A 27,984-nucleotide genomic window follows, 5' to 3' on the forward strand; every position below is an offset into this window, starting at 1 on the left:
AGCTGAAGAAAATTTCAAACGCGAGATAATGAATGGATCTCAGGACAGAATGCTGTATTAGTGTATTAAATTAAGAGTTTTTCGAAGTATGCTATAATTAAGGAATAATTATTATTACATTATATTATATTAAAAAAGTTGTTCTATTTATGCGAACTGATGCATTATTGGACACATGTCGTCACGCGGCTGCAATCTTGGTTGTCTATGGCTAACAATATCCCAATCTAGCCCACGTGATAGCATGTAGCAAAATTAATTTCCATATCACAATTACTGAATGGTGAGTAATTTCTGCATACGTGTCAGAGTGAAACAACTGCGGACGGATTAAACGCATAGATTTTTCATTTAAATCAATGCGGCTTATTTTCAAATAGAAAATTTTGCTCTTTGTATTTAAAATATTTTATCTTTTGTACGATAAAGAACAGACAAGTAGAATGATTAAATTCCTAATGCGTACACGAATAATTAAATGTCTCTGGTTTGAAACATGATTTGAGACATGATGCTTGGAAGACCTGCGAATATCGTTTAAATATAAAGCTAGAAAACTCGTAGCACGGATTCAAAATGTTTAGCGGATTCTACTATTCTTATAGAAAATTGAATGTTTCTGGAAACCAAGTGATCAAATATGATTTGCTCGTTCTTCGAGTCTCGACATTTTGCACGTCCGTATTCCGCGTCATGTAAATCACATGGATGGCCGCGTGCGCCTCGAGCATCGTTCCCGTCCGCCGTCTCGACGCGCAAATGTCGCGCGGCGTGCTCACCCTCTCCATGATGGGTGATTCAATTAAAGCGGGCTTCCATGCAGGTCGACGACGTACACCCAAGAGCCGCGTGGTGTCGTGTCCATGATTAAGTCTATGCGGTCTATCGATTAATCTCTGTATGGATATCACCCAAGTTAGACGCGTAAACCACGCAGTCGACAGCCGCACCGAGATGAAATTAACCGCGGTGAAGAGAATCCCGCAATGTCGCTTATTCGATCCTTTTGATCTCCTCAATAGAATACTTAAGCGAATAATTCGGAGGATCGATCGAGCATAGGCGAAATATAATGAGGACCCGCGATAGTAAAGTATCCCATTGCTGCGATCGTGTTGTTTAAATATTAACGGTTCAGCTCTGACAGCTGCGAAAAGTAATGTTTGGCCAGTATCGCGATCTAAACGATCGTTGTGTAAAGCGAAATTCACGAGCTGCACAAGCAGGGAAATGGGGCGCGTACAATATCAGCAGCTCTCGATTTTCGAGAACACGGACGGTACACGGGACTGAATGCGTTTACCGCAACGTTTAGTTGCAGTTACAAGTTAAGGGTCGCTCCGACTCCGTTGTGCGTTCAGCATCAGGAAATTTCGCCGCTATGGCAATGCCACGATTATATAATGACAAATTGCTTTTTTATCTATTATTCTCACTGCAGGCAAATCACTATGCGCTGCAGCTCTTGAAATTTCCCTTCGGTTAGATTCAAAAATTACTAATAAATTTAATTAATATTTATCGCGATTCACAATATGTGAGTAATTTAACGGATGCTGTCGACTTTCAACCGCAAAAAAACATGCATAGAAATGTAGTGAAATTGTGAACTCACCGCAGCTGGTTCTGCTTGATCTAAAGTGGATCCCTCGATGCTGCATTCAGCCCATCGTAAGCACTACACTATCACTATCACTATCACTAATCGTCAACATCTGTAAAAATGAGTTTTTTAATTAGATGTCGATGCAATTATGCGTTATCCTTCGTGCCTTGCAATCATTTATTGACGCCGCATTGACACGCGCGACACAAAATTGTCTCTTAACATGATTTTGTGTATATATTTTCATCGTTAAATTTATAATACAATCTATAAACTTTGCACGTTCGCACCGTGCGTGATACTTTTAATACGATCACGACAGTGAGAGCTAATCGAGATATTTGCAATCGGGCTCCAGTTAAATAAATAGTGAGTTTACGCACTCGAATCTTCGTGAGATACAATTAAATCAACACGTTAAACACGAATTACGGAGCCTTGTGTGCGTGCGACGCGTTCTGTAACAATACTCATTTTATTATGAAAATAATTCATGTATTAATTAGTAGCATGTTATTAATAATGCAGGGTATGTTGATGTGTTCATAATCAAGAACTCATATATGTATCGTAGTTTCCAGTCTTTTTTTCTTGTCAATAATTTCAAAAGTAGAGAATATGATAAAAAGTTGTTTTTACACTCAGCCTTGTACTGAGAATAAAGAAGATATAAATGCGTCAAAATCTAGTCGAGTGAGATGATAATTGCGTTACGGCAGTTTAACTATGAGTAATTTATCATTTCATTTGAATAAAATGAGAATCATTTCGAAGATTACTTTAGCGAATTTAACAAAGACATATGAAGAAAGTAATAGAAGATATAATTGTTAAATAAATTGTTAGGTAAATGAAATTTGAATTTAATAAAATAAAAAAACTCAAAATCTATATATTTCTATCACAAATCTCTACTGGATTACATATAAAAGAAAATTCTATTTAACAAAAAGATTGATAATGTTCAGATGTGCAAATATCCTTTACTTATACTTTTATCTATAAACGAGAGAATATCATGAAAAAACTTAGAAAAAGAGAAGTTGCAAAGTCGAGAAATATGGATTCAATTTATAATGGTAACCCAGTTAGACAAGTTTAATATCAATAAACAATTTGAAAGTTTCCGCTAATAAAATGTCAGTTTAAGTCAGTTTATCAAGATATTTAATGTCGACAATTAAAAAGTTGTGTAAATCGTGTTTAATGAAATTGCATTTCGTTCTTTTTCTCTTAAGAAAGGAGCAACTTTTAATTTGTTAAAAGAACTAGTCGTTTAAAGACAAGAAAAAGATATATGTATGAAAACTATTATTATATATCTTTTATATATTACATCAGAACGACTGACCATTTCGTAATTTTAACAAGCAAAATGGGATAATACAGCGAAGCGAGTTGTCGTCATTAAAGTAATAAGAGAATTATGTTACGCAACATTGCTTCGTATCTCGACCCTTCGCTCTAAAAGTTCAAAAAGTAATTTATCATAATTATGTGCGAAATTTACCTATTGTTGTTATTCTCTGTTATTCTCTGAAATGTAAAATCTTGAACATCGAGTCGCTCGGCGAAACTAAAAATCCGAAATTTACTGAAATGCATTCAAAAGCAATGGCAAAGTACATGAGCGACTTCAATGCAAAGATTGATTGAATTACATTGTGATTTTACAATTGAGAATACAATGTTAAAAGCACAGAAAATACAGGAAAGAGAATAAATTTCAATCAATTACGTCTAGAATTTTTCGTCTCTACCAATAACTTTTTTTAATTCTCAACGAATATGCATACAATCAAGACTACAGAAACCATAACTATAATGTGATCGAGTCTATGTTAATTCGCGGATCTCCACTTTAGTACGTAAAAAGGTTGCGCACGCGAAATTACTATCAACTACCGAAATATATCGTCAAGCACTTTATCCACATGTATGCACGTTTTCATTTTGAATTCCTACTATAATATAAATTTTCAACGAGAGAATGTTTCATCTCATAATAATATTCGCTCAGTGAGGTATGAAATAACGTAATTTCTCCGTTCTTTGCCAAAAAGAGAAATATAATTCTAATAAAAACTAATACTATCCGCAAAATTCAGGCTTCTGACAATTTAACATGTCTTAATTGGCTCCCATTTATGCATAAGACTGGGGTTTTATTACATATTAATAAAGAAAAGTGGAGCAGAACCGCAATGTCATAGTATACGTCAAAAAACACATCAGAATGTATAAAAAGCAGATTGAATCGATATCTGCTCCGTCAAGCAACCGTATGTGATGGTTCATACATGCGGGTGTAACAGCAGCTCGCAATGAAAAAGATAATAGAAATGACACACGTGATGAGAAATATTTTGTACCGCCGCGAAGATCCGATGATTCGTGCACAATATTTACGCAAAAAGCCACGTTTATTTTTGCAAATGTCAAATCGCTCCCGATACCGCACATCAATTGCATCCCACTCCGTGTGCTATAATTTAAGCAAATAAACTTTGCACAAAATGCAGAATGCAAATAAATATCGCATCGCATCTAATTAATTCCCGCCGGTTGACCGCAATTCGCCTGCATAAACAAAATGAAATTAATATTAATTCGAACCCTCTCTTCCCCTATTTGCGTACTAGAATTAAATCACGAATCATCGGATGCGTTTTCCAGACGCGGTGCCAACGCGGTGATCTGTGATCTCGGGGTTTCGTTATGCACGCCGCGGGAATTAACGGTTGACGCACACGGACGAGTGCCATTTTCCCTCGGTCTCCCTTTCACCCCTTGCACGCCCGGGTATCGACACCTATCGATATATAAATGACAAGATGCAATTTTATCGTGGACTGCGAACTCGTGACTCGCCTCCACGTGTGCGTTTCAATGATCTGGATCGGACAAGCAAACATATGGAAAATGCAAAATGTAAATATTAGGATAAATGGATAACGTGACGGAGGAGAGTATAGTCGGAACCCATTGCATCGCCGTTGCAATCCGACCCTGAAACGGTCCTGCCAAGGATGCGGCACGCTGAGGTGCGTTCTCGCACGAACGTGGGGCACGCGAGCGATGTGATGCTTCCCCGAAATTTTTCGATCTACTTCAACCGGAATGCGGAATGCGGAAATTGAATGCGAGACAAAGATGCAATTCCTCTACCTCGACTGCACCTCAGGCAACTTGCGTTGGTGCACGAGACAAGACAATGTTTATACAAGAAGAAGAAGAATATCCGCAATAATACTTCATCTTATCTTCACACGTATTGACTCAGAACATAGTCAAGAAGTCTCTACGTGAAGCACACACGCGTATATCTCGCGAGCGTGCACGTAACAGCATATTAATTACGTGAGCCGGGGAATGAAGATTAAAAGGGGTCGCGGTGCAAGCGCGGTGAAGTCGCCGATAAATCAGCGCGAGCTAAATCGCGTGTCCAAATCTCGTACCCGAGGGATCGCTTTATGCAGCCGCGGCACGTCATTAGGTACGGCCTTATGACATTACGAGGAACAAATTCGCGGGTGGGTATACGCGCGCACAATTCCGCGGATCCTCCCGGAGGGGTTGGCGCGGACGGCATGTGAGGCACGACGGTAGCTGCGGAACCTCGGACGCGAAATTGCATACGAGCAGTACCTATAGCTATGATAATTTCGCGCCGCACCCCTGATGATTAACGGCGGGCAATCTCAAAAACGGCGGCGGTCGTTATCACCCACGCGCGTAATAAGTCGTCCATCTCGGGTCGCGATAATTCCGCAGCTGCAACCCCGATAACCTCCTCTCCTCCGAAATTGATGAAATTGGTCGACAAAGCGAAGGAGAGAGAGACATAGAGAGAGAAGGCGACGAGAGGCGAGGGCACGCGGCAAACGCGGCGTAACGCGGAACCGCAATTTCTACGGGAGGATTCCTCGGCGGCCAATAAATTATCCGCTCGAGTACCTCTCCGCCCGGCCCGGTCGTGTCTATCCGCGTAGATAAAGCGCGAGGCAGCCGGCGGACCGAACACGCCGTCGGGGTTAAGGCGAGAGGCCGCCGCTGAATTCACCGCCGCGGGTCATGGATGCAGTCGTGGCACGAACCGATAGTCACCGGGGGCACCAGCTGCCGTTATTTGTTAAGAGTAATAGTCCTCGCAACCATTACTCTTGCCGCGCGCGTCGCTTACTTCCGAATGTCCCGACGGTAATAGAATGGCGAATCACAACGTGTCGCGGCCGTTCGTCGCCTCGACGCGCCAGGAAATTCCCGTCAGCGAAATGAAAAAATCTGGTTTTCCATCTTATCTACTACGCTTCGCTTCCGAGTATTTTACATTCTCTGACTGATCTGGAAATTTCATTTGCCTCTTTATCCAACGATGATAACACTCGTTTTCTTATTGAGCGGCTTTCTTTGTGAAGAGACGAGGAGGACTAATTCCTGTCAACTTAAGGGGGGAGCCTGCTTTAGAACGCTGAAAATAAGGTATATTTTACGAATTGTTTTTGGAGAAACTATACAGCGGATCATTATAAAACTTTTATGCATTTATTAGTACATGTTTAAAGATAAAAAAATTATTTTTTGATTTGAATATATCGCTTGTAGAGGTCGTCCTGGAGAAATCTTAGTGCAGCCGCGTCGCCGGCATTGCAAATTGGTGAGCATTCTCCTGCCTCCAAATTTCGTCTAAACTGAAAAATTGAAATATGTTCTCGTTATTTATGAATTCCCATCGTCGATGAACCAAAGAGAGAAGAAAAAAGTTGAAAAGTGCCAAAATAGTGGAGCTTAGAACACAAAAGTACAATTTTTAGGCAAAGTTGTTGAACTTTTTCATGCAAAAGTAATTGTTTAACTTAATGTTTTTATGAATATTAAAGGTTGGTTCATCGACGATGGGAATTCATAAATAACGAGAAAATATTTCAATTTTTCAGTTTGGATGAAATTTGGAGGCAGGAGAATGCTCACCAATTTGCAATGCCGGCTGCACTAAGACGCCTCCAGGACGACCTCTACAGGCGATATATTCAAATAAAAAAATAATTTTTTTTATCTTTAAACATGTACTAATAAATGCATCAAAGTTTTATAATGATCCGCTGTATAGTTTCTCTAAAACAATTCGTAAAATTATACCTTATTTTCAACGTTCTAAAGCAGGCTCCCCCCTTAAGGTGTACCATCTTTAACAATTGTAACAACATAAGGACTGAAAGATCTCGTGGAATTACCCACGAGCTCTCTTAGAAATGGAGAGCTACGAACGTGCGTATTGCCTGAGTCAACCTGCTTAAAGTCGATTACTTAAGTTGATTGTGGAGCGACGAAGCCACAATGAGTACGCCCGAAATTGACGTTTTGATTAATTGGTCGAACACGTTCTCGGCGTTTTCGTGAACGGGCATTCCATTACACGATTTTCGCGAAAAATCTTAAATTACGTAAAGTTTCGCGTTTATCACCGGTGGGAGTACAATAAAGCGTTAATAGGATAGTGGCACTTCTCCCCGTGGATCTCGGCTTACTGAATCTATAGAGAATCCCGGCTACCTCAGCCATTGTTCCGTTAAGCCAATAGTTCATCTGGCACGACGCGAAAGTTCCAAAACTAGATAATCGGCTCGCTTGGGCAGCACGATAAACGCATCGGCGCACGATCACATTACGTCTGCAATGATCCCCTTTCAGATTTGCATGGACCTCCATTTGACGTCTATGTATCCAGTATAATGCATCACATTAAAAGTATTTCTCTTCGTTTTACCTTTAGACATCAAAGCGATTATTGAACGTTCTCATTATATATTTAATATATAATATAATATAATATGTTGAAAAAAGTAATAATGTTTATAGATTCCACAGCTTCCTCTCTTATTTCACGCGCATTCCGATTTTACGCAGTAAATACAGAGCATATAAAGTGGTTTGATCATACGTAATCGATTACTTAATCAAACAATAATTTATGCCAAGCTTCCGCTCCCACTGAAGCCAGCCCAGTCATATCAGATATCGACGAAAGCCGCTCGTCGACAATGCGGCTCGACAATGATGTGGTATCATATTCTCGCTTTGCAGGTAATATCCGAGTATTATTATCGGACGCGTTTGCAAACCAAGCCCTTCACGCATATAGTGATGGACATGTATCGAGAGGTAGTGAGATCGCCACAGTATGCCGCACGGAAGCGAGCAGCCTGCTATCAGCTCAACATTCTAAATTGTCCGACGCGGAGCGTCGCCGATCAATCGAATCACCCAAAGACCTATGGCTACCATCACCGTCATCACCATCATCATATGCAATGGCAGCAACAGGACCACGTCCAAGCTGCGAACGGTCAACTGACATCTCTTCAACATCAACCTCGTGTCGGGCAACATCTGTCGAGCCAGCAACAGCAACAGGACCCGGTGCAACATCCGATCAATCAATTTCGACCGCTTCAGCAGCAGCAGCAGCAAGATCCGACGCAGCAGCCGGCGAAGGATCAGCAGGATCACCGACACAATAATCACGGTCATTATCACGCAAAGGGATCGCTCTTCAAAGCACAATCGCGCAACTCCCAGTCGCATCCAAACCTGACGACTTTGTGCGACTCGCAGCAACAGTCGCAGCAACAATTGCAACAGCAGCAGCAGCAACATCGAGAAACGGTCGTTTTGAACGGTCACAGGACGCAATTTCGATCGCAGCTCGACATCCAGAGCGGCAGTCGCTCGCTCGGACCGGCGACAACCCATCACCAACGCCACCGAATCCATCATCACTCGCGGACGTACTCGCAGCCGGTTTACACGCGGCTGCAGCACACCAGGAGCAGCGGCAACCTGCCGGTGACGACAGGCGCAACGGCCGACGGTAATCCCGATGGGGACGTCTACAGTGATCCGATATACGCCCTGCCAGTTAAACCCTTCCTAAGCTCGCAGGATGTGCGAGTCAATGGACTATCAGCGAAAGCATCCGCGATCCGTCGCGCCGACGAGATCTACGGCGGCTCATCATCGATAAACAGGTACGTGCGGATCTTGTTCCATATATTCGCATGCTTCATGAGCGCCAACCGGTTTTACGTGTAACTCGAAACTTTGCGTAATTTAATAAATATAATAATTAATGTAATTATTATTATGTGCGTGTGTCAATCATGCATCTAATAATAGAAATAATTTATGTAATTTAATTAATCTGCGCACAATCGTTTTACATCGGTTGCATTACGCAACTTCTTAACTCGCGATGTTAAACATTGTTGTAACACAGGAGAACTTAGTTTTCCCTCGTTTCCTTGTGAGCGAGAGATACGCTAGTGGTATCGTTCATGTGGATCTCGCGATCTTTTATTACAGACCAAAAATGCTTTGAGGAAGATCTTACGAGAACGGACGTTATTTAATATCTCGAGATAATAAACAATAAATTCAAAGTCAAACAAAGTCAAAACCGATCGCATTTTCACTTTAAAGGGCCTGAAAAAGACTCTCTCTTTAGTGTCTGATCGAATAATAGATAATCGTAAGAGCGCGTGTGAAACAGGCATCCCTCGAATACCGGCCGCTCGCAGCCCGACGTAACTACGCAACCGAACGAGCGCCTTCGCGAAGATATTTACGGACGAACGCCTCCGGGAAGGATGCTGCTGCAGAGGCAGCACTCGAATCCCCAACTACCGAATAGGACGCAAGCGGACGAAGACTTCAAGCGTCTGTCGCAACCGAGCGTGGCGTGCAGCGAGATCCGTTGCGTCGCGCGAGATGACGAACAGACGCTTCGGCAACAAAATCCAGTGTCTTCCATGAGACCCAGGGGACTCCAGGGACCCCCGAAGCCACCCCGAATTATCACCACTTTGAGAAAAACTGCTCTATCCGACTCGGAGTGCAATAGCCAACCGGAACCGCCGGCGAAACCGCCCAGGTAATCTCTTGTTCTTATTCCTAGTTTGTATTTGCGTAATCAATTATCTGCATTGATTCACCGTGGTCTGTTGAAATCAGTTCTTCCTCAAAATAAAAGAATCAAGAAAATTGCATGTTCCGAGATTAAATAACGAATTATTACTCGTTACAAGAGAGAAACGTACAGTTCTGATGCAACGTGCTACTATGAGCCGTTCAAGCTATCGGAACAAAATTTTAATTAATAACCGGTTTCGTTTGTCGCGAGGCAGAAGGAAAAGATAAAAGGAGACTTTCCGGTATGATTTCCTTTAATTAGACGTCTCGCTAACGTGCTCGATATCTCGCCGAGGTAAAAAGATAGAAGAAGAAGAATCGGTCCTCAGAAAGCCCAGAGTCCCAGAGCTCCGTTAAACAACGCCGATATACGAGGCGTCGTGCGAGAACACGAGTGAACTCGCAACTTTGTACAAGATAATGTCAGGCCACGTGATAAAGGATCTCGAAATTTATATATGTTTACCCCCTCGAAATTCACACTTTGCCGGCCGGAATTTCATCAATCTCTTGCGACGAGGACAGGGGCGTTAAATTAGGGCGCGTGTAAAGGGGGAGGCGGCGGTGGGAATTAACGTCAAACAGTTCCGGGGTCTTCGCGCGCGACCCGCATTATTAAGTTTTGCCTCCCAGTCATACGTTCGCGTTAATAAACGTTTCCGAGTTAGGCGGGCTCGCGAAACTACTGTTCGCGCAAAGAGAGCTTGTTCTCGCCTGGCATTCTCAACTGTCGTGGCGTCTTCGAAGCGCGAGGAATACGCCCCGGGCGCGTGAAACTAGCCGGATGATGCAGCCACTTGCAGTCTAAATGCATGCCGGTCGAATGCTGCCCCCGCAGCAGTCCGTAGGGAAAGGTCGAAACGTGGCGTCGACGACGAAACCTTTGACCTTCGCGAGACCCGCGAAGCCCCGTTTTTACATCCAAAGTCGAGCGGAAATAGAATGCAGATGTGCATGCACAATTAGGCGGAAAACTGACGCAACTTTTGTTTGTATCTAACAATTAGATCGCAGCCAACCATTAACTCGATGAAATCGCCTTTACGGCTTATGTGATTCCGACATAGAGAGAATTCTCGATGTAGGATACTGCAATGACTTTTTCGGTGTTGACGTCCAATTCCGCAAGCGAAATAAAGTTGCGACTGTTGGCGTTAAAAATAAAGAAATTCAACCAAGTGTTTGAATTCGGCCACCGGCGAAATTTTTATAAAAGTCCATTTGAAAAATTTCCACGGAACGTAACTAATTCCACGAGTAAATTTTCGATTCATCCACACGATCGATCAATAACCAATTAATTTGCAAAGTTTTAAATGAAGCCTTTTCAAAACTTGGAGTGCAATTCTTGTACTCTTTAGACTGCGCTCACGGATTGCTTTGGCTACTTCTCTCCCGTGGGCATTACATACCTAACGCATCGTGAAAATTGATTCGGCCTCGGGAGAACCAGCGACCTTTTATCTTCCGCTCTTCTCGCGCCAAGTTCGCTCACAAACGAGAGAAGACGGAACGGAGCGCAGAACGGAAAAAGAGAGAGACAAAACAAGAAGGCACTTAGTAATGACTGCTCTAAAAAACATCCGGGGGGAGGGTTACCCTAGTTAAAGTTTAATTAAACTCGGTGCGAGAGTTCGTTAACGTCGCCGCATATATAGCGGATCGCGTTCCACATGACGTCTGTCTGCGAAATTTTGCCGTAAGAGTTCCGGTCCGCTGCATAATTAGGTGCATCGCGGTCTGTTATGTCGAATGAAAAGCTTCCCCCGCTTTAGTCCATATTAATCAACGTGGCCAAAAAGACGAGAAAGAAAAATCTCGAGTCTGACCACCTCAACATCCGTCGACTCGTCATCAACCGGTTACGTCGCTTTTTATAATTTTACAATTTTTCAAAATATTTTTTTCTAATATGATTTGATGACACTATTACGATAATTAGCTTGTTAGTATAATAATGAAATCTTGCAAAAACTTTCAGAATTATGGTTAGGAACGGGCCAAGAGCACGACGTGGAAAGGCAGTGCAAAGGGCACCGTCGCGCCTTTATAGGACGCTGGGTGGACCCATGAGAAGTTTCAACAAAGCGCAATGTGTAGGACCTGAATTTGTGGTTCGTGCCAATCAGCCCCCGAAAACACTATGCGTAGGTCAAGTTAAGGTACGAAAATAATATTAAAATAAGGATAGAACGCAGATGAATTACTATACTTTGAGATAAACGATAATTCATATTTCACATTATTATTAACATAAATTTATCATCAATTTGAAATTATCAAGACACAATAGCAATCATCTGTGTTTAATGGAAATGTCTTATACTAAATCTTATTCACTCCCTTTGTTTTCTTAAAAAGCACATTTTTAACACAGAGGAGTATAAATAATTGATAAAAGATAAAACTTTATTATCCAGGGAATTTTATTTTCTGACATTGCTTTTTTCTGCTGAATAAAATTGCAAAAAAAGATTTCCGGTACCGGGAATCGAACCCGAGCCTCCTGGGTGAGAGCCAGGTATCCTAGCCACTAGACCATACCGGAGCTCGGTAGTCTTTCTTTTACAAAGTTTAGTTCTGTGTCTACCATTTGTGTTTCAATACTTAAATGATTATTATTTCATATTTATCTATCATAAAATTTAATAATTTAATAGTCTTTGCACACTGCTGACATTCGGTCATCTGAAAACAACTATATAATCGTCTTGCTTATATTATATTTATAACGAGACGACCAATAGTAATGTTAATGGTAACTTCATCCGAATAATAAAATGTCGATATAATAGTTGAAAACTAATTTTTAAAAAATAATATTCGGTCAATATACATATATTCGTACAAAATTGAATGAAAAAAAATATTCCGGTACCGGGAATCGAACCCGAGCCTCCTGGGTGAAAGCCAGGTATCCTAGCCACTAGACCATACCGGAGTTACATGGAAGAGACTTAAATTTATATATCAATGAGTAATCAATAAACTCAATTGATATATATATATCAGTCATCAATAAGATTATTCTCTTTAAAAGATCATTTTAGCATGCGTTATTAAAATCACGATCCTAAGTAATATTCAAAATATTTTAATTATTACTCAATATTTATAAAAATCTTTATAAACAATTATTAACATTTTATTTAAAAAAATATACAAATCTTTGATAAAAAGTATATAAAATAATTTCAATCTTATTATCTGACTTACTTTTCATAAAAATTGCGAATACAAAAAAATTCCGGTACCGGGAATCGAACCCGAGCCTCCTGGGTGAAAGCCAGGTATCCTAGCCACTAGACCATACCGGATTGTTATACGACATCCCTTTTTACTCAACACGTGGTCTTCTCTCATTCTCTGAATGTTATAATGCATGATATTAATTATTTCAATATGAATTTTGCATATATTATTATGTATTCCAAAAGCTTTATCTTTAATTAAATGTAACAATTAATAATTTATCTTCTTAAATTTATCATTAGTAAATGAGTTCTACTTAAACGAAATAGTTATTTTAAATTTTGGATTGTATGTCGTTGTAAAATATGCTTTATTGCTTGGATAAAAACTGCAAATACTAATATCGTGGTAACATTAACGGAAATGCATCATTCATGCAATTTGTGAAATAATTAATTTCATTTCGCGAATAAGAGTCTGACATTTCCTTTGGTGCAAAATAAATGAACCTAAATGAATGAATCCGTATTAAATAATATAAAATTGCACAGGATCGTACAATGATTGTAAACTAATAACTCGTTTAATTGCGTAGGCCGGCAGCTCTGGCAGAATAGTCGTAATAATGTTAACAGGACAACGCGTGGAGGTAACTTGCGATCCTCAAAAGGTCACTGCCGGAGATTTATTTCAGGTAAGTAATCCCGTAACAAATTAAAATGCTTCGAATATTTTAAATCCTTCATAAACAGTGTGCATATATTAAAGACTAAACATAAATGAAGAAATTACTCAAGTGAGAAGCGATCTTCAAAACTATTATTAAAATTCGACATATCACGTCGTATTCGAAAGAACACAGATGAAAATTCAATCAAAACTGCAAGTTATCGAGTATTCACTGTGGAGAGTGGCCGTCACCGATAAGGGACTCAATTTACCGGCCAATTATATCTGAATAAACTAAAATCGCTCGATGAAAAAGTATCTTCGCATACAATCAATATCGCTCTTGAACATGTCAGTATTACAACACGAGATTTAACATGTAAAAATAACAAACATCGCAAATTCGATGTAACGAGCGTCAGTAAATCAACCAAGTCAAGACAAAAGCAGTGCAAGTACTTTTATCAGCAATCTTTGATAATACTCTTGAAAAACGCACATTCTTCTACTGCGTGGAACCTTTCTCCCGCGAGAAATTCACTCCTCGGGCTAATAAATTGTATCACCTGAAAGTGAGATATATAGCGTCTCGAGATCTCGGCGAAGAAATGATTTGCTTTTATTTGCCGCGCGCGCATTTTGCCACTACCCTAGTGCAAATCCTTTAAGAAGTATACTTCATCTCCGCTAAGTTCTCGAGCGGAACTGCTTCGATCGTAATACTCGTGAACCGTGGCCTCTCAAATCCACAGCCGGGCCGCGAAAGCCAAGACGTGGCCGGTTGTTTACGAGACCACAAATTCCGGCGTGAACTCGCGAGAAGTTCTGGCGAGCCGCCAAGCCTAATCATTATATACGACAAATCCACAAACCACGAGTTATGCGATCGCGACAAATGTCTCATGCAATTCCCTCTGGTCTCATAAAAATTTATTTGTATCAATATTTATCCAAGTCTGATATAAAGACAGATATTTTTACCTGGTGATACCACCAATAAAACTACCCGTAAAAGTATCAACCATTATCATAAATCATTCATGAGACTAGCTAAATGAATAAAACTTTACTTCATAGAATAGAAACTATCATAGTAATTGGAGAAATAATATAGATTAATTTGTCTATAATTTTATATGCATATAAGACTATCGCATTCTATACGAGACATATAGAATGCTCACATTGACCTTTTCTTATAATTAATAATACTGTATAATCAAGAAGCAATGAAAATAACAGATATAAACTGTTGAGATTCGATAATTTTAAAAGACAGATCGCTATCTCAAGTTCGCGGCTGTATGTGGTACTCAATTCAAGTTTTCAGACGTGACTGGAGTATTTTGTCGTGCATTTTTAATAGCCGATTTGCAAGGCACTCGAGACCTCGAGAGCCCATCGTAAACTTTGCAAAATTGGGTTATTCTCGGAAATTCGCGCCTATAGAAAATTACATCGCGCGCGATGGAAATAGATATCGCGCCGCGCTACAATAAACTTTTGGAGCAATCAAATGCATCGCGAGCGCCGTCTCTCTGCGTTTAATTGCTTGTTTAATTTCGCATAATAATTCCACGAGAGATTATAGTTTACGAACACCATTATCTCAGCTTTCTCCGCTTATGTTTTACGTGATCCGTATAAATGAAAAAGGCAACGCGAAATCAGAAAAATAACATTGGTTGTTTGCAAATTTGCATTCTCAGTTTTACATCCGGAAATTATTCATCAGCAAATATGGCGTATGCATATGCCATATTTATGCCAACAAATTAATCATTGCACCTCGTGCATCGCATTTATCCGCTCTAAAACACTAAAACAGCCGTCAGTTGAATTTATAATCGGACTTAATCGTTTTTGGTTACGGGTATGCCATGTATCATCCCGCACGTTATTCGCAAATCCTTCCAGGCTATTGTCCAAGCGGAGAACCTCGACGAAAACTTCACCCTGGGTCTAGCTGTGCTACTGGCTGGGGATTTCGCGATGTTACCACCCGACACGAAATTGAACAAGGTCGCGCCACCGGGATGGTTGAGCAGCGGCAAGAGCAAGGGTCTCCTGGGTCTACCGACCAGTTTCATGCTGTATCTGCGACTTCGATTCTTCCTGCCATCCCTCCGTGGTATCAGGTACATTCACGGGTGCGGTAACTCTTAACACTAACGCGTTCCAACTTCGATCGCTATAAGTAACAAGCCTGTGCTGCTTTCAGAAGCTGGATATCGAAGCACCTGCTGTACCTACAGATAAGACGATGCATATTGGAGCAGCAGCTGGTTTGCCCTTATCCTGAATTAATCAATCTGACGGGCCTCGCGCTTCAAGCCGAATTCGGAAACTACAACGTCAACGTGAGTTAACGCGAGTTTCATATGACGCGCGCGATATTTGTAACGAAATTACATCATGGAACGGTGAAACGTTCGAGAGCGATCGTTAAGCTCCTGATAATAGGGATTAAGTGAAACGGGAGGTATCTGTGGCATACTGCGGGGAGAATAGTCACGACTTCCCGCGAAGATTCTACACGTTCGCGTCGTGGAATGCAATTAACTTCCACTTAACTCAGCGGGAATGAAACCTCGGAATATTCGCGCGGATGTACAAACGCAAGAATTTGAAAAAAAGAATCTTAAAAATCCTACTATCGAAGAAATATTAAACTTTGAATGAAATAGAGGCCAGAAATTAATTGTGACCGTACCGTACGATATTCCGAAAGTAGACGGGGAATACTTCGCGCATTAATTTCAAGGCTTTAAGTTTAGTCATTAAACTACTCCAGGCCCGGTTATTAATAGCACGGCATTAATAAGCTCTTAGGAAGGGCTTAAGCAAATAATGTCGGAAACGTTTCGACCCGTGGACTACGGTGCGGAGCGACGGTGATCCGGCCGTAATCCGCGCAATTTCACCGCCTCATCGAGGCTTTGTTGTGTGTCCCACAGGAGCACGGCTGTGGCGATTACTTCCTGCTCGAGCACTACGTGCCGGAATCCTTGATATTGAGCGCGGACCGGCATCAATCGCAGGCTTGCGTCGACGCCGATACACTTCGGGCGCAGCTACACCGCGCCCATCGGGATCGCCGTGGCATGGACTCGAACAAAGCCGAGGAGATGTTCATAACTCACGCGCAGTCCCTGCCGGATTACGGCTCGCACTACTACATCGCCACGGTGGACACGAAGGGGCTCGAGAAACTGATGGCGCAACAAAGAAAGGGCAAGGGAATGTTCGAAAAGTGTGACAACGACGTGGAGAAAGCACATCGCCAGGAGAACCCCGGCCGGGAGACCGGTCCCCTTTACGGCGGAATCCCGCGATTAGACTCGCGCGAGAACGTACCGATGAATCCTTATGCGGACGAACACGGGAGGGGTGCAAAGAAACTGCAAAAAAACCGCGACGAGATGTGCAATAATCATAATAATATTAATAATAATATTAACAGTATAAACGGTACCAACAACAACAAGAACAGCGGCAAGAGCGGCAAGAGAAAAGCAGAGAGCAACGTATGGCTGGCGATACACGCGCAGGGATTGAAACTATTGGAGCGAGGAGGCGAGCCGAGGGAGAGAACGGAACTGGCCCACTTTCAGTGGCGGGACGTGCAGACGTTGAGTTACAGCAAGAGCTGTCTGGTGGTGTACAGCAAGCTGAACGGGAGACGGTGCAAGTTCAAACTGCGGATGGATCATCGGAAGTAAGTTCGACTTCGTCGCGAATTCGGAAGATCGATCGCGACGGTGAGAGAAACGCGCGAACAAACGCGTGTATCGAGTGTGCATCGCCCACACACCATTTTCAAGTAACGACCTACGTAAAGCACCCTTTATATTTTCCAGAAGTTACTTCGCCTTCAAGCTCACTTCCCTGCACCATCAGTTCTTCCTGAGACTTCGCTCGGAGCTGACGTCGCTTCAGGGCCTCGCCAAAGGTAGCGTACGCGCCCTTTCCTATTCCCGATTAAATTTGCTGAAACACTGCGAGCTCGAACTTTCGCGAAAGTTAGGCGCGGCAAGCAACTAGCTGAATTACGACACTTGGTCGCGCGCGCGTGCGATTTCCCGTTCCCGTGAAAATCTTCTCGCAGTTAGCAACATAGGCGGGAATTGAAACTTGCGACGATTATGTCGATAATTTGGCAAAAGTCATTAAGCGCGAATGTGATTCAGATTCTTTAATTAATATGTTACTGAAATATATTTCGTTTGTCAGATTTATTGGTTTTCAAAATAGAATATTTAACGTGAACAAATCCTTCGGAAAGTTTACAGATTTACCAGCAATAATAATATGTAAATCTAGAAAAGATTCAATCGTCATTTTTTAGATTTTGGGATACCCTTAACAACAGAATCCAAAACTACACCACTGAAATCTAAAATCGGCGACGGCAGGACCAAAATAGCGATTGCAAACACAGTCAAGGTGCAGCAGAGGATAAATTATCCGATGCAACTGGAAGAATACCAGAATAAAGAAAATGAGAATCCGCAGAAGGACGCCAACGTAGTAGCAGTGACGAAAGACATCCGTCGCGACCCCGGCTTTTACTCGTCGGAGGAGGACGCCCTTTACGCGCAGGTAAATGTGCGATTGGAGCCGGAGGGTGAGTCGCGCGACACGGAGGAAGAATCGGAAAGGGGTCTAACGACATCGAACGAGATCTTGTTAGAACCCAAGGAAACCAAGTTGGAGCACGAGAAACTTTACGGCCGCCCCGGTCTAGAAAGCGAGACCGAGACCGACTGCACATATTCACTTCCAAAAGTCATAACAAACAGCATCAAGCAGCTGGATAAACCTAACAATCCTGAAGAGCTGTATGCCGCCATCAACAAGGTTCGGCTGTCGAGCAAGAGCGAATTTCCGGTTCCGGATGAAGTTTGGAACGTGACAGATGTGAAGAAGACGCTGCAAAAGGTAGCATGTCAAGTAAATGAATCGTTCAGCATAATTTCGTTGTTTCCAAAGGTAGTCTAATTTAAATTTGGATTAAACTTTTAATGTTAAACTTCTTTCGAAACATTTATCAAGTTTCTCCATTTGACGAATTATATCCTTGTTACAGATGAAGGCATCCAGTTTACCCAACTATGGCACGCCGAAGCAGTCTGGCGGTTTCCGTACACCCAGTTTGCCGCGTCGGTTGGGGGTGAAAATGGGAACGCGCGCGATTTACAGCAGTTTGGCGCAGAAAGACACCGCGCTTACCGACGACACGGAATCGCTATCTCTAAAATCCGATACTGAATCGTCCATCCAATCTCTGTCGGCGCGATCCGCCGAATCGCCCATGCCGGAAGCATACGTGCTGAGTGCGTAACAATTAAAAATATATTTTGCTTGAAAATACCTTTCTCTTGTATATTTTACAAATTTATACATTTTTCTTAATATGTATAATTAGAAATCTTTATATTATATATAATCTTGATATTAAAATTTGATACGGGTTTTCACAAACTCTAAATTATCCTAACTCTTTATTTTTAAGCAAAACTTATTTTTAATCGGATAATTCTATTATCATCTGTGTGCGAAAAACAAACTTTAGCTATTTCTCGCATAATTTCAAGTTTTTAAATATTTATTATCGAAATCGTTATTAAAGTAGTTTCGCTTAAACCTGTTTTCTTTTCCAGACACCGATATACGAACCGACGATGAAACGTTCCGAGTTCCCGAGGAAGAATCGATGTCCGCATCTTTGGTGGCACGTTTGGAGGAATTATCATTCGTGGACGAACGAATTCTGCACACGATCAAGGTGGAACGCGGCCACGGCGGCAGTATAGGTCTGCAAGTAACGGAGGGTAACGATGGTGGCGTTTACGTTCAGGCGGTTTCTGTTGGCGGATCAGCCGATATGGCCGGAAACGTGAATAAAGGTTCGCAAACACAATAATCGCTTAAAAAAGCGACGTCCAATCGAGATAACGATTAAAATAATTATGATACACAAAAAGATATAAAAAAATTGAAATAAAAATTAATTTTGATTAATTTCTCGACAGGTGACCAGATCGTAGCGATAAATGGACAGAATCTGCTGAATCTTCGTTACGAGGACGCTCTCAAGATGTTGCAGAGCTCGTCTGAAACGATCGAGTTGGTTCTATCACAACCCACTTCCCGAAAGAGCACGGAATCGAGAGATGGTCAGGACCATGGCCCTGTAGAAAGCAATTACTTACAGTGAGTACTTAAAACTTAATAAATAAAATAAATAAAACTTAATAATACATGATCGATCCTAAAAATTTTTAATAAACCGTATTTAAAATGCAGAATATTATTAAATGTTTAATTTAATTAAATGCATAATTAATGAAATTCTTCCTCTCTCTGCTTTTGCATTTTTTAATCGGTGAGCTATTACCTTATTTTTCTGTAAAGTGAAAAAATTTTATCGCATCGGCGAAATTAATATTTTCTCTCTCTTTCGCTCGCAGTGACATCAAGTTTGACGTATCGTCGGAAGCGGAAACGTCCAGCATGACGAACAAGTGGATCGTTCAGAAGACCACGGACGTAGCATCCGTGCAAAACACTTCAAGCGCATACAGCAGTGCTGCGTCCAGCGCCATGGACAACCACAATAATGCGAACAGCATATACATGACTGATTTCGTTGACAATAACGCGCTAAAATCTGCCAGTATGCTGCTGAGTTTAGAAGACTTCGACGTCAGTAGAACAAGCCGACAAGTTTTCATTTAGGTGAACAATTTTTAATATTACTATCGTTCGCGAATTATATACACATGTATATTTTCATACGTAATTTCGTTAACGTATACAGTGTATACTATACACCAAAAACTCTTGCAAAAAATTCTATTTGAAAAGACTATATTTTCCTTATTAGACCATACATGGCCATGTCAAAGAAACAACTCGATGTTCGCCTTGTGTAATCGAATTGCTGTTATCCGTTTAAAGAAGCCCTGCTCAGAGTCATCAAAGTATTCCGTTCGCGGAATGTTATCTCATTCACGCCCAAGAGAAAATATTATTACATAGATCGTAATTTCATTTTTCAGAAATAAAAAAGAAACTTCTCGCTCTCTCTTTTAATTATCCGACAAGTAACTTCACAAATGATATGCACTTAAAACAAATGCATATTTCTTAAGTTCGCTTTTAATGAAAACATATCTTAAAATAAATATATTAGATGCTTTCGTCAATATTTTTTTACAATTACGTATAATATATTACAATAGAAACGCAATGAAAATTTTTTGTAGTGATATTTGATTTTCTGGCGATCTTTTTTCCATCTCTGTTCTTAATGAAATTAGATCCAGTATGACATTAAGGCTTGGCAATGGCATATAAGCGTTGCTATTGACCGTGTATCAGGAAGGGGAGGTCTATCGAGTCATTTCTAAGGAATCACCTTTAGTATGTCTCGGACGGTTCGACGCTGTGGTTACTTCCTCGCGTTCGCGTTTTATATTTTACAATTCGTCCGTTAAGCGAAGAATTTAATATCATCTTTCACATTATGCATAATTGTAAGAATAGCAACAAATGTTATGACGATCTAATTGCAAATTGCCAAGTAATCTATTATTCCCGAAAGAATCCTTGAAAATTTCCTTTTTTCTATCAGAATTAAACAATTCTTCTCTAAAATCTTAAATCGCTTTATCCATTACAGATAACGGAGACTCGACTGAACCACCCGTGCCACCGCGGCGAATGAAGCGTAAGATGAAAATCGCGCCGAGCAGCGAGACGACAAAAGGCGCGAATGGTAACGCACGACTCCAGCAGAAACATCCGCCACCTTTGCCACCTCCGCCAGGAAAACATCGAAGGAACAGATCACGATTTGCTGTCGAAAATCGCTCACAATGCGACATCATGAAAAGCGAAAACGTCGACGAGCGAGATCAAAGTAAATACCACACCGACATCACGATCAACGCGAAAAAGTCTACGAAATCGCACGATGATACAACATCCGCAAGAGAAAATTCGATGACAGATAAAAATGTAAATGATGGTCCAGTTTCCAAGTCGAGATTGCCGTTTCTGTCTTCTCGCGACATTGCATCGTCCGAGCGGACAGCGCGCGATGGATATCCACCGCTTTTCTTCACGCTGCGCGACTTTGAAGATGTAATGTCCGCCACATGGAGAAGAGATGATCCTGTGAATGAGACATCCGCCGCGAATCTCGGAGATACGCGTTTATTCACGGATTCAGAGATATTCGGTGGTTCATGCGAGACGGAGTTGCGGGGGATGCTGGATGATGATGATGATGATAATGTCTGTTTCCGCGTGACAACGACAAACCTGCCGTTCGAAAAGTGTCTGGGCGGACGGAATCGTTTCGGCGGCGATGCATTCGATAACAGTACGAACGGAAGTGATTGTATAACGTATAACAACGTCAGAAAATCATCCAACAGTTTCGACAACGACGACGACTCGGATCATCGTGTAGGCACGAAGGTGCGATTCGTGATTGAATCATCGAGCCCTGCCAAGTCCAATCGCGATCGTAATGGAGAGATTGATGTGCCGTGCGACGATTTGCGAAGTTACGAATCCGTTCTCGGCAATGAACGAGTCAGTGAACAAAGTGCCACTTCTTCCGTGCAGCTGTTGACCGAGATCCGGGAAATAAAAGATCGTGGTGACAATTCGCGAGATAAATCGTGCACTTTAAGCGCCGAGGAAGGAAATTTCGCAACGAAAGAAGACGATCTTTTTATGCTGGCGGATGCAAGCAACGTTGACGCGATATTTAAGGCAACTCCAGAGACGTGTTATTACGATAAAAGGAATGACATTAATTACGAGAGGATTCGCAAAGAGGATTCTAACTCGATATCGTGGAGTGAACATATCGAGAATTTCAGAATCGGCAAAGGAAGCACAGTGATGTCAGTAGATGAAACTGATGCGAGCGAGAGACGCGCTGCAAAGCAAATGGATCAAAAGCAGACATTGGTTGCTTCTTCAGAAATTGCGGAGCACATTCGTTTCACAGACGAGAGTACGGATACGGCTTGTAGGATTGAAGAAGCAAACGCGGCGGAAATAACTGAAAAAAAAACGCACCGAGAAGAAGAAATATTTTCGAAAAGATCCGACAAAAATGATATCAAAGAGGATCACATTACTAAGAGCGAGAGGGTCTTCATCGGTGAATCACTCGAAAGTCTTTTAAACGACGATGTGAGTCGAGATAACTGCGCGGACGGGTCAGGCAAAAAAATTTCCATCAACGATTTCGCGGACAAATCGCTGAGTCTTTTCGATTCTCAGCAATCGTCAATCGAAGAGAGTGAAGAAAGAATAACGAACGATTTTGCAGATTCCAAAAATGACTGCGAGAAAGCTTTCCCGTTGGAGAAGATTTTTACAAAGAGCGTTCCCATGAAGATCAGGCGAGATTCTTTCTTAGAGACCATGCTGGCCGACGATCCAACAGACATCTCGATAGAATGCGCGGCAATTTCTACTCAAACTATGATGTCCTCATCAAGCGTGGATAAAGAATTAAGCATGCCGAGCGAATCAATGAATAAAATCCGGGAATTGGATACGGATAGCGCGAGAAGACACTTGTACGGTTTCGATGATGCGATAAAAGCGCACACGGAAAACCAAAAAGTTCTAATGGATACTGAGAAGACGAGAGGAAGAACCATCGATGTGTCGAGTGTCAATGCAAAGTCCACGCAATCGAGGAATAAAAGCGCCAGTGACGCAAAGAATGACGTGCTGAACGAATTGCTCTGCAACTTCAGTAACATAAAGTTAAAAATAGTGAGTCCCGAGAATAACAGATCAGCGAGGATAGACGACGAGAAAAATATTATTGCTCGCCCAGTCACGATCGATAATAGAATCTCTACAGAGAACGGGAGCGCGAGTTTCAACATTTCGCGTTCACTTGAAGAATGCAGAAATGAAGTTCGCGATGTTGTTGAGGTTAATTGTAAGCTGGGATTGAGCATCGAGAATATAGACATGAAAAACGACACGGTGACCATTGGAAAAATCATGAAAGAGGATTTCACGAAAACGAAACTCGATTCAATGATTGGTGAGAAAATCGCGAAGAATAAAAATGTCGCGATTTCGAGACTCGGAGAAGCATCTTTCGATGTAACAAATAAAATTGCAAAAGACAGCCCTGCGAAATCGAAAGTCGGCGAGAAAGACGTCAAGTCGGAAGATATCCGCGCGAGATCGAGGATCGAAAAACCATCGAAGAATACGGAAAGTGAGGTCAACAAGGCCGAACGAGAAACCAAGAAATCGCGAGATGCTTGCACTCCCAAGACGATACTCAAGAAGAAAAGCGCTGAATGCGAGCAGGCGAACCAATTTCAAAAGAAAATTCCCATCGGGGCGCCCGCGACGATGAACAAGATTTTCGATAGCAAGGAGCTCGAGATGATCGCGGACGCATCGCACAGAGTCAGCGTGAAGAACGTGGTGAAGCACGCGGAGGTAGTTTCGAGGGAGGCTCATAGTCGCGTCGGAGAAAAGACTGACGAAGAGATGAGTGACGAGGCCGATGCTGATCCAAGAAAAATCGCGAGTCGGTCGGCATTATCACTGGCAGAAGACGCGACGAGTAGCGACGATAAATGTGCCATAGCTAGGAAAAACACTTCCATAATCCCTTGTAATAATAATGACAATAACAGGGCCGTAACAGCCGTAGCTAACGTAAGTAACGACCAATCGCTGCGCGACGTTGTAACGATAACTTCGGGTAAAGTTAGGAGCTTCGTTAAGTATTACGAGATTCGGGGCGACGCAACGACCGTCGAGGGACATTCTAAAATTAACGATAGGCAGAAAGTAGCTAAACGTAAGTCCACGAAGAACCGAGCGGCACCCGTCACCACAAGGAGCCCGCAGCGGCCGGAAATAATGACGAAGGGGAAGGAAACGGAAGGCGGAAGTAGAGACGCGAGATCAAATGATGATCTCAAAACGTCGTTCGACAAGACGCGACTTTCCTCGAGGATGCCGGAAGATTCCCCCAATAACCAGGAAACAGGATTGAAACTTACGAGGGAACGTGAGAGGAACGGCTCGCACGTGCCCGACAAGACACACGTGCCACTCGCGAAAACTAGCGTGAAGAAGTCGGTGCAGTTCCGAGGCGGCTTCATCGTGATCCGCTCGGAAACTTTCGACGAGGATGAGGAATCCGCGAGGATCGTCGACGCGAATGCATCGAGGAAGAAGAGAACCTTTGGAATACCGTCGTCGCGGGATTCCGAGGGACAGATTCGCGAAATCGCGAAGTTGGAAAAACCACCGGACGCCAGAAAGGATTTCTTTCCGCGGGAGACTGTTGCTCAGGTCGGTGAGTCCTCGTTAAAACGTTTAATAATGCTCGTCGAGTATAACGATAACGATTATATCGTTCGCGATGTTACAGTTCCGCAAGTTCTGATATACTTTCAAGTATTCATTACCGAGCTCCTCAAATTGAAGTTTCTTTTACTACAACATGATTCATTAAATGCTTTAGTAGAAAATAAACTTTGTCATCTACTTGAAAAATAATCTGCTGTTTCTTTTTCAGATGCATACGGTAGCCGATCACGGAGAGAAATCAGGTATTAACCGCTTCGTTACAAAACCTGAAACCCCACAGCTCGTATTTTATTGTACTGTATAGATAATACGTAGGCCTTTTATGAGCCGTCGTTGCTCCGAGTCTCAAAGAAATTGTATCGTGCCGATCCGCCGTGAATCCCTGTGAATGTTTTAATTTTCGCCACCAATCAAGGAATAGATTTTGCGACGCTATGTAACGCTTGCTAAGGAGTAACGCTTGTTAATGTGCATCGTGTGTATGAATGTGTATGAAATGTACGAATATATTTTACGTTTGAATTAAAATCTCATTTCAAAGACGAGGTCCAGTATTTGAAAATATTAACATGTTACTTTCCTTAGTTTTTCATCATAAAACTAGATTAACTTATTATTATTATTAATTTGAGAAAATCACATATTTCGACATAAATTATATACAATAATTATACATGCATAATATTCTGCTTTAAAAATTATTTTAGCCATTATTTTAGTCATTATTTTAGTCCGTCAAAGCTATTCAGTGAGCTGGATATGACATGTTATCGATGAGCGAGATACGCGACGCACGGAATTCGGTGCCAATAAGCCGGTCACGCGCGTGTCCGTTAAAAGCAACGAGTGGATTTGCAAACGACCAAATTCACCGTGTGTCCCGAAAGGGTTCGAGAATCACGGTGAATTATCGCGGCAAACGGACCGCTCGGATTCGAGTGCTTTAACTGTAGCATGGTCTGGATATTCCCGACCGTGAACAAATTCCGTCGATTTATGGGAAGACAATAGCTTCTTTTCCGCCAGGCAATTGTTCGGTTTGTGACTCTCATAAAATACTCTAATTTCCGGCTTCCTCGGTGCCACCATTTTTGTGCCGGATTTAACTTCCAGCATCGGCGCAAAATTACTTTCGGTACACAGCACAGGAGCAAATAAGGACATCTCTTCATGCACTTTGCTCATTGCTCGTACTTGAAATATTGCTTGAACGTTAGCAACGACGAGATGGTTGATGAAATCTTGAGATGTCTTATTTCGTGTGTATACATCACGCAACATACCCGATGGATATTCATGGCACTTTTCATGATAACGGACTTCGTCTTGGAGCAATATGGCAAAACTGCGAGTACGCTACATTAGATTCTAAAGTCGAATTATTGTACAGAAAGAGCATGTGCGATCAAACACAGGATGCAACGATTCGGTCTCGCATAGATCTTCCTCGGGAGCTCCGCGCGTCGTCGTCGTCGACTCGCGCTCCGTGAATATTTTAGACGCAGATTTCCAGAGAGGAAATCTCCAGTGTGCGTTTTGCAGCTCCGTTATCATCGAGCACCCTTTCCGCGAGTGCTCGACGACGGAACCGGGTATCGGAAAAGCCACACGCGTCCCACTGCTCTAATTTACGAATAGGATAACGGCGAGATACACTTGTTGCGCCTTTTATGTTGCGCATACGTGCTACTCGGCACGGTCATTTAGCGCAGACCGTGTCCAAGCCGGATTCAGGACCCGAGTGCAGTCCGCGGGTCTGACCGGACTTGATACATTTATGGACCGCGCGTTAAAGCACCGCGAGAAGCGCCTTCCGCCGACGGCGATTTCACGCGGGTGGCGAGTCGAGTACTTCCGTTTAAGTGGCTCACACGAGAGCTATATATAATCATTTCCGAAGAAACGGATCTCTCTCGGGAAGCAGTGCGCGATTAAACGCTCCTCGCGAAAATATTTGATTTTAACCATAAGCAAGCGGATCCTCTGTCGAAATACGGTAATGTCGTGCGCGGTCTTGGATCATGTGGCTGCGTACGAACCTCTTACGTCGAGTTCCTGTCCGAGCAGCTTGAGCGCGAGCGAGGATCCGGTAGTGTCACGAGTTGGAAGTCCTCTTTACGACGGATACAGTATTACGCGACACGGCGATCCCCTCGGAAAACGTGCAATTCCGCGATAAACGAGACGTGACGCGCCTGTAATTACGTAACAGTAACTGTTCTGTTGACTTATTATGTAAGTATTATGATTTATATAGTCTGCGCGGCGAGCGAACTGAGATTGCGAGACGCCTCGCAGTTAGGCGTGATGCTGGTGATGCTTATTACTGATTTAGTATTATTATCTATACATATGCGCGCATATATACTTGCTACGCGTATTATCATTATCATATTATACATGTACACAGCGTAAATGTAAGTATGTCACTACGCGACACGACGATTCTGTAAAATGCTATGTGAGAGCAGTCGCCAACCCCTCTCCCCTTTCCCTTTCCTCCCTTATCTCTTGTTGATTATGCACACGTTTTGTATAACATTAATTGACGCGTGGATGTGTTCGCGAAGCGCAGATTTTCACATAGGCGCATCCGAAGCAGCTTCTGTACGGGGAAAGCAATAAAGGAGTCTAGAGAATGGCGGTTTCCATCTAATCGTGTCGCTTATCGCATGTCGGTGGCCGCGATAACACGATCGATTTTAGCGTAAGTCGGAATCGTGAGTCGCGATCACCCTTAGTTCGTATATCGAGACCGTTCTAGGTGAGCAGTGCGCTTCGAACAATCTCACGACAATTGAATCCACTGTATCGTTTCGCGATAGACTTCCGTTACATCCTCTAGCGACGAGTCGTGGCGAATCAAGAGCCAATGAGAGGGTGAAGAGTACACTGTACATTCGAGATGTATCCAGCGACGAAAGCTAGGTGAGATTTGTTAGACGTAGCATGTAGGTGAGAATAAAAGCGATCGTGCAAACGACTAAATCCAAGCAATCTCTCTCGTCGTTCTTTACCCTCGATGCGTTTTCAGGCCCGGGATGTCGAGTGCTGTTCCGTAACGTTTAGGTGATTTATGTAAGTGAACACGAAGCCAGGTGTGCCAAAGCATCGCGCTTGGCCCGTATCTGGTGATGCAGTTTGTGGTCAAGCCGCACGCC

General features: G+C 42.3%; 1 protein-coding gene and 3 non-coding genes across 4 annotated transcripts in view; 1 reads left to right on the plus strand and 3 right to left on the minus strand.

Moving 5' to 3' along the window:
- Positions 1–27,820, plus strand: part of LOC105287574 — a 60,242-nt gene extending 32,422 nt beyond the window's left edge. Inside the window, exons 6-20 of the mRNA XM_026969430.1 lie at positions 7,691–8,634; positions 9,156–9,536; positions 11,556–11,736; positions 13,362–13,460; positions 15,353–15,573; positions 15,657–15,795; positions 16,393–17,153; positions 17,296–17,387; positions 17,784–18,376; positions 18,525–18,771; positions 19,099–19,344; positions 19,471–19,651; positions 19,909–20,114; positions 21,132–24,805; positions 25,032–27,820. Of these exons, the coding sequence (XP_026825231.1) occupies positions 7,691–8,634; positions 9,156–9,536; positions 11,556–11,736; positions 13,362–13,460; positions 15,353–15,573; positions 15,657–15,795; positions 16,393–17,153; positions 17,296–17,387; positions 17,784–18,376; positions 18,525–18,771; positions 19,099–19,344; positions 19,471–19,651; positions 19,909–20,114; positions 21,132–24,805; positions 25,032–25,127 (8,061 nt within the window). The 3' untranslated portion in view covers positions 25,128–27,820. The remainder of the gene's footprint in view (positions 1–7,690; positions 8,635–9,155; positions 9,537–11,555; positions 11,737–13,361; positions 13,461–15,352; positions 15,574–15,656; positions 15,796–16,392; positions 17,154–17,295; positions 17,388–17,783; positions 18,377–18,524; positions 18,772–19,098; positions 19,345–19,470; positions 19,652–19,908; positions 20,115–21,131; positions 24,806–25,031) is intronic.
- Trnae-cuc lies at positions 12,051–12,122 on the minus strand. Its single transcript has one exon. It is a non-coding gene; the product is annotated as a tRNA-Glu (tRNA).
- Trnae-uuc lies at positions 12,444–12,515 on the minus strand. Its single transcript has one exon. It is a non-coding gene; the product is annotated as a tRNA-Glu (tRNA).
- Positions 12,820–12,891, minus strand: Trnae-uuc. The gene has a single exon. It is a non-coding gene; the product is annotated as a tRNA-Glu (tRNA).
- Positions 27,821–27,984: the final 164 nt, after the last annotated feature.

This window comes from Ooceraea biroi, chromosome 5, assembly GCF_003672135.1.
Source record: "Ooceraea biroi isolate clonal line C1 chromosome 5, Obir_v5.4, whole genome shotgun sequence".
In the NCBI taxonomy this organism is placed as follows: domain Eukaryota; kingdom Metazoa; phylum Arthropoda; class Insecta; order Hymenoptera; family Formicidae; genus Ooceraea; species Ooceraea biroi.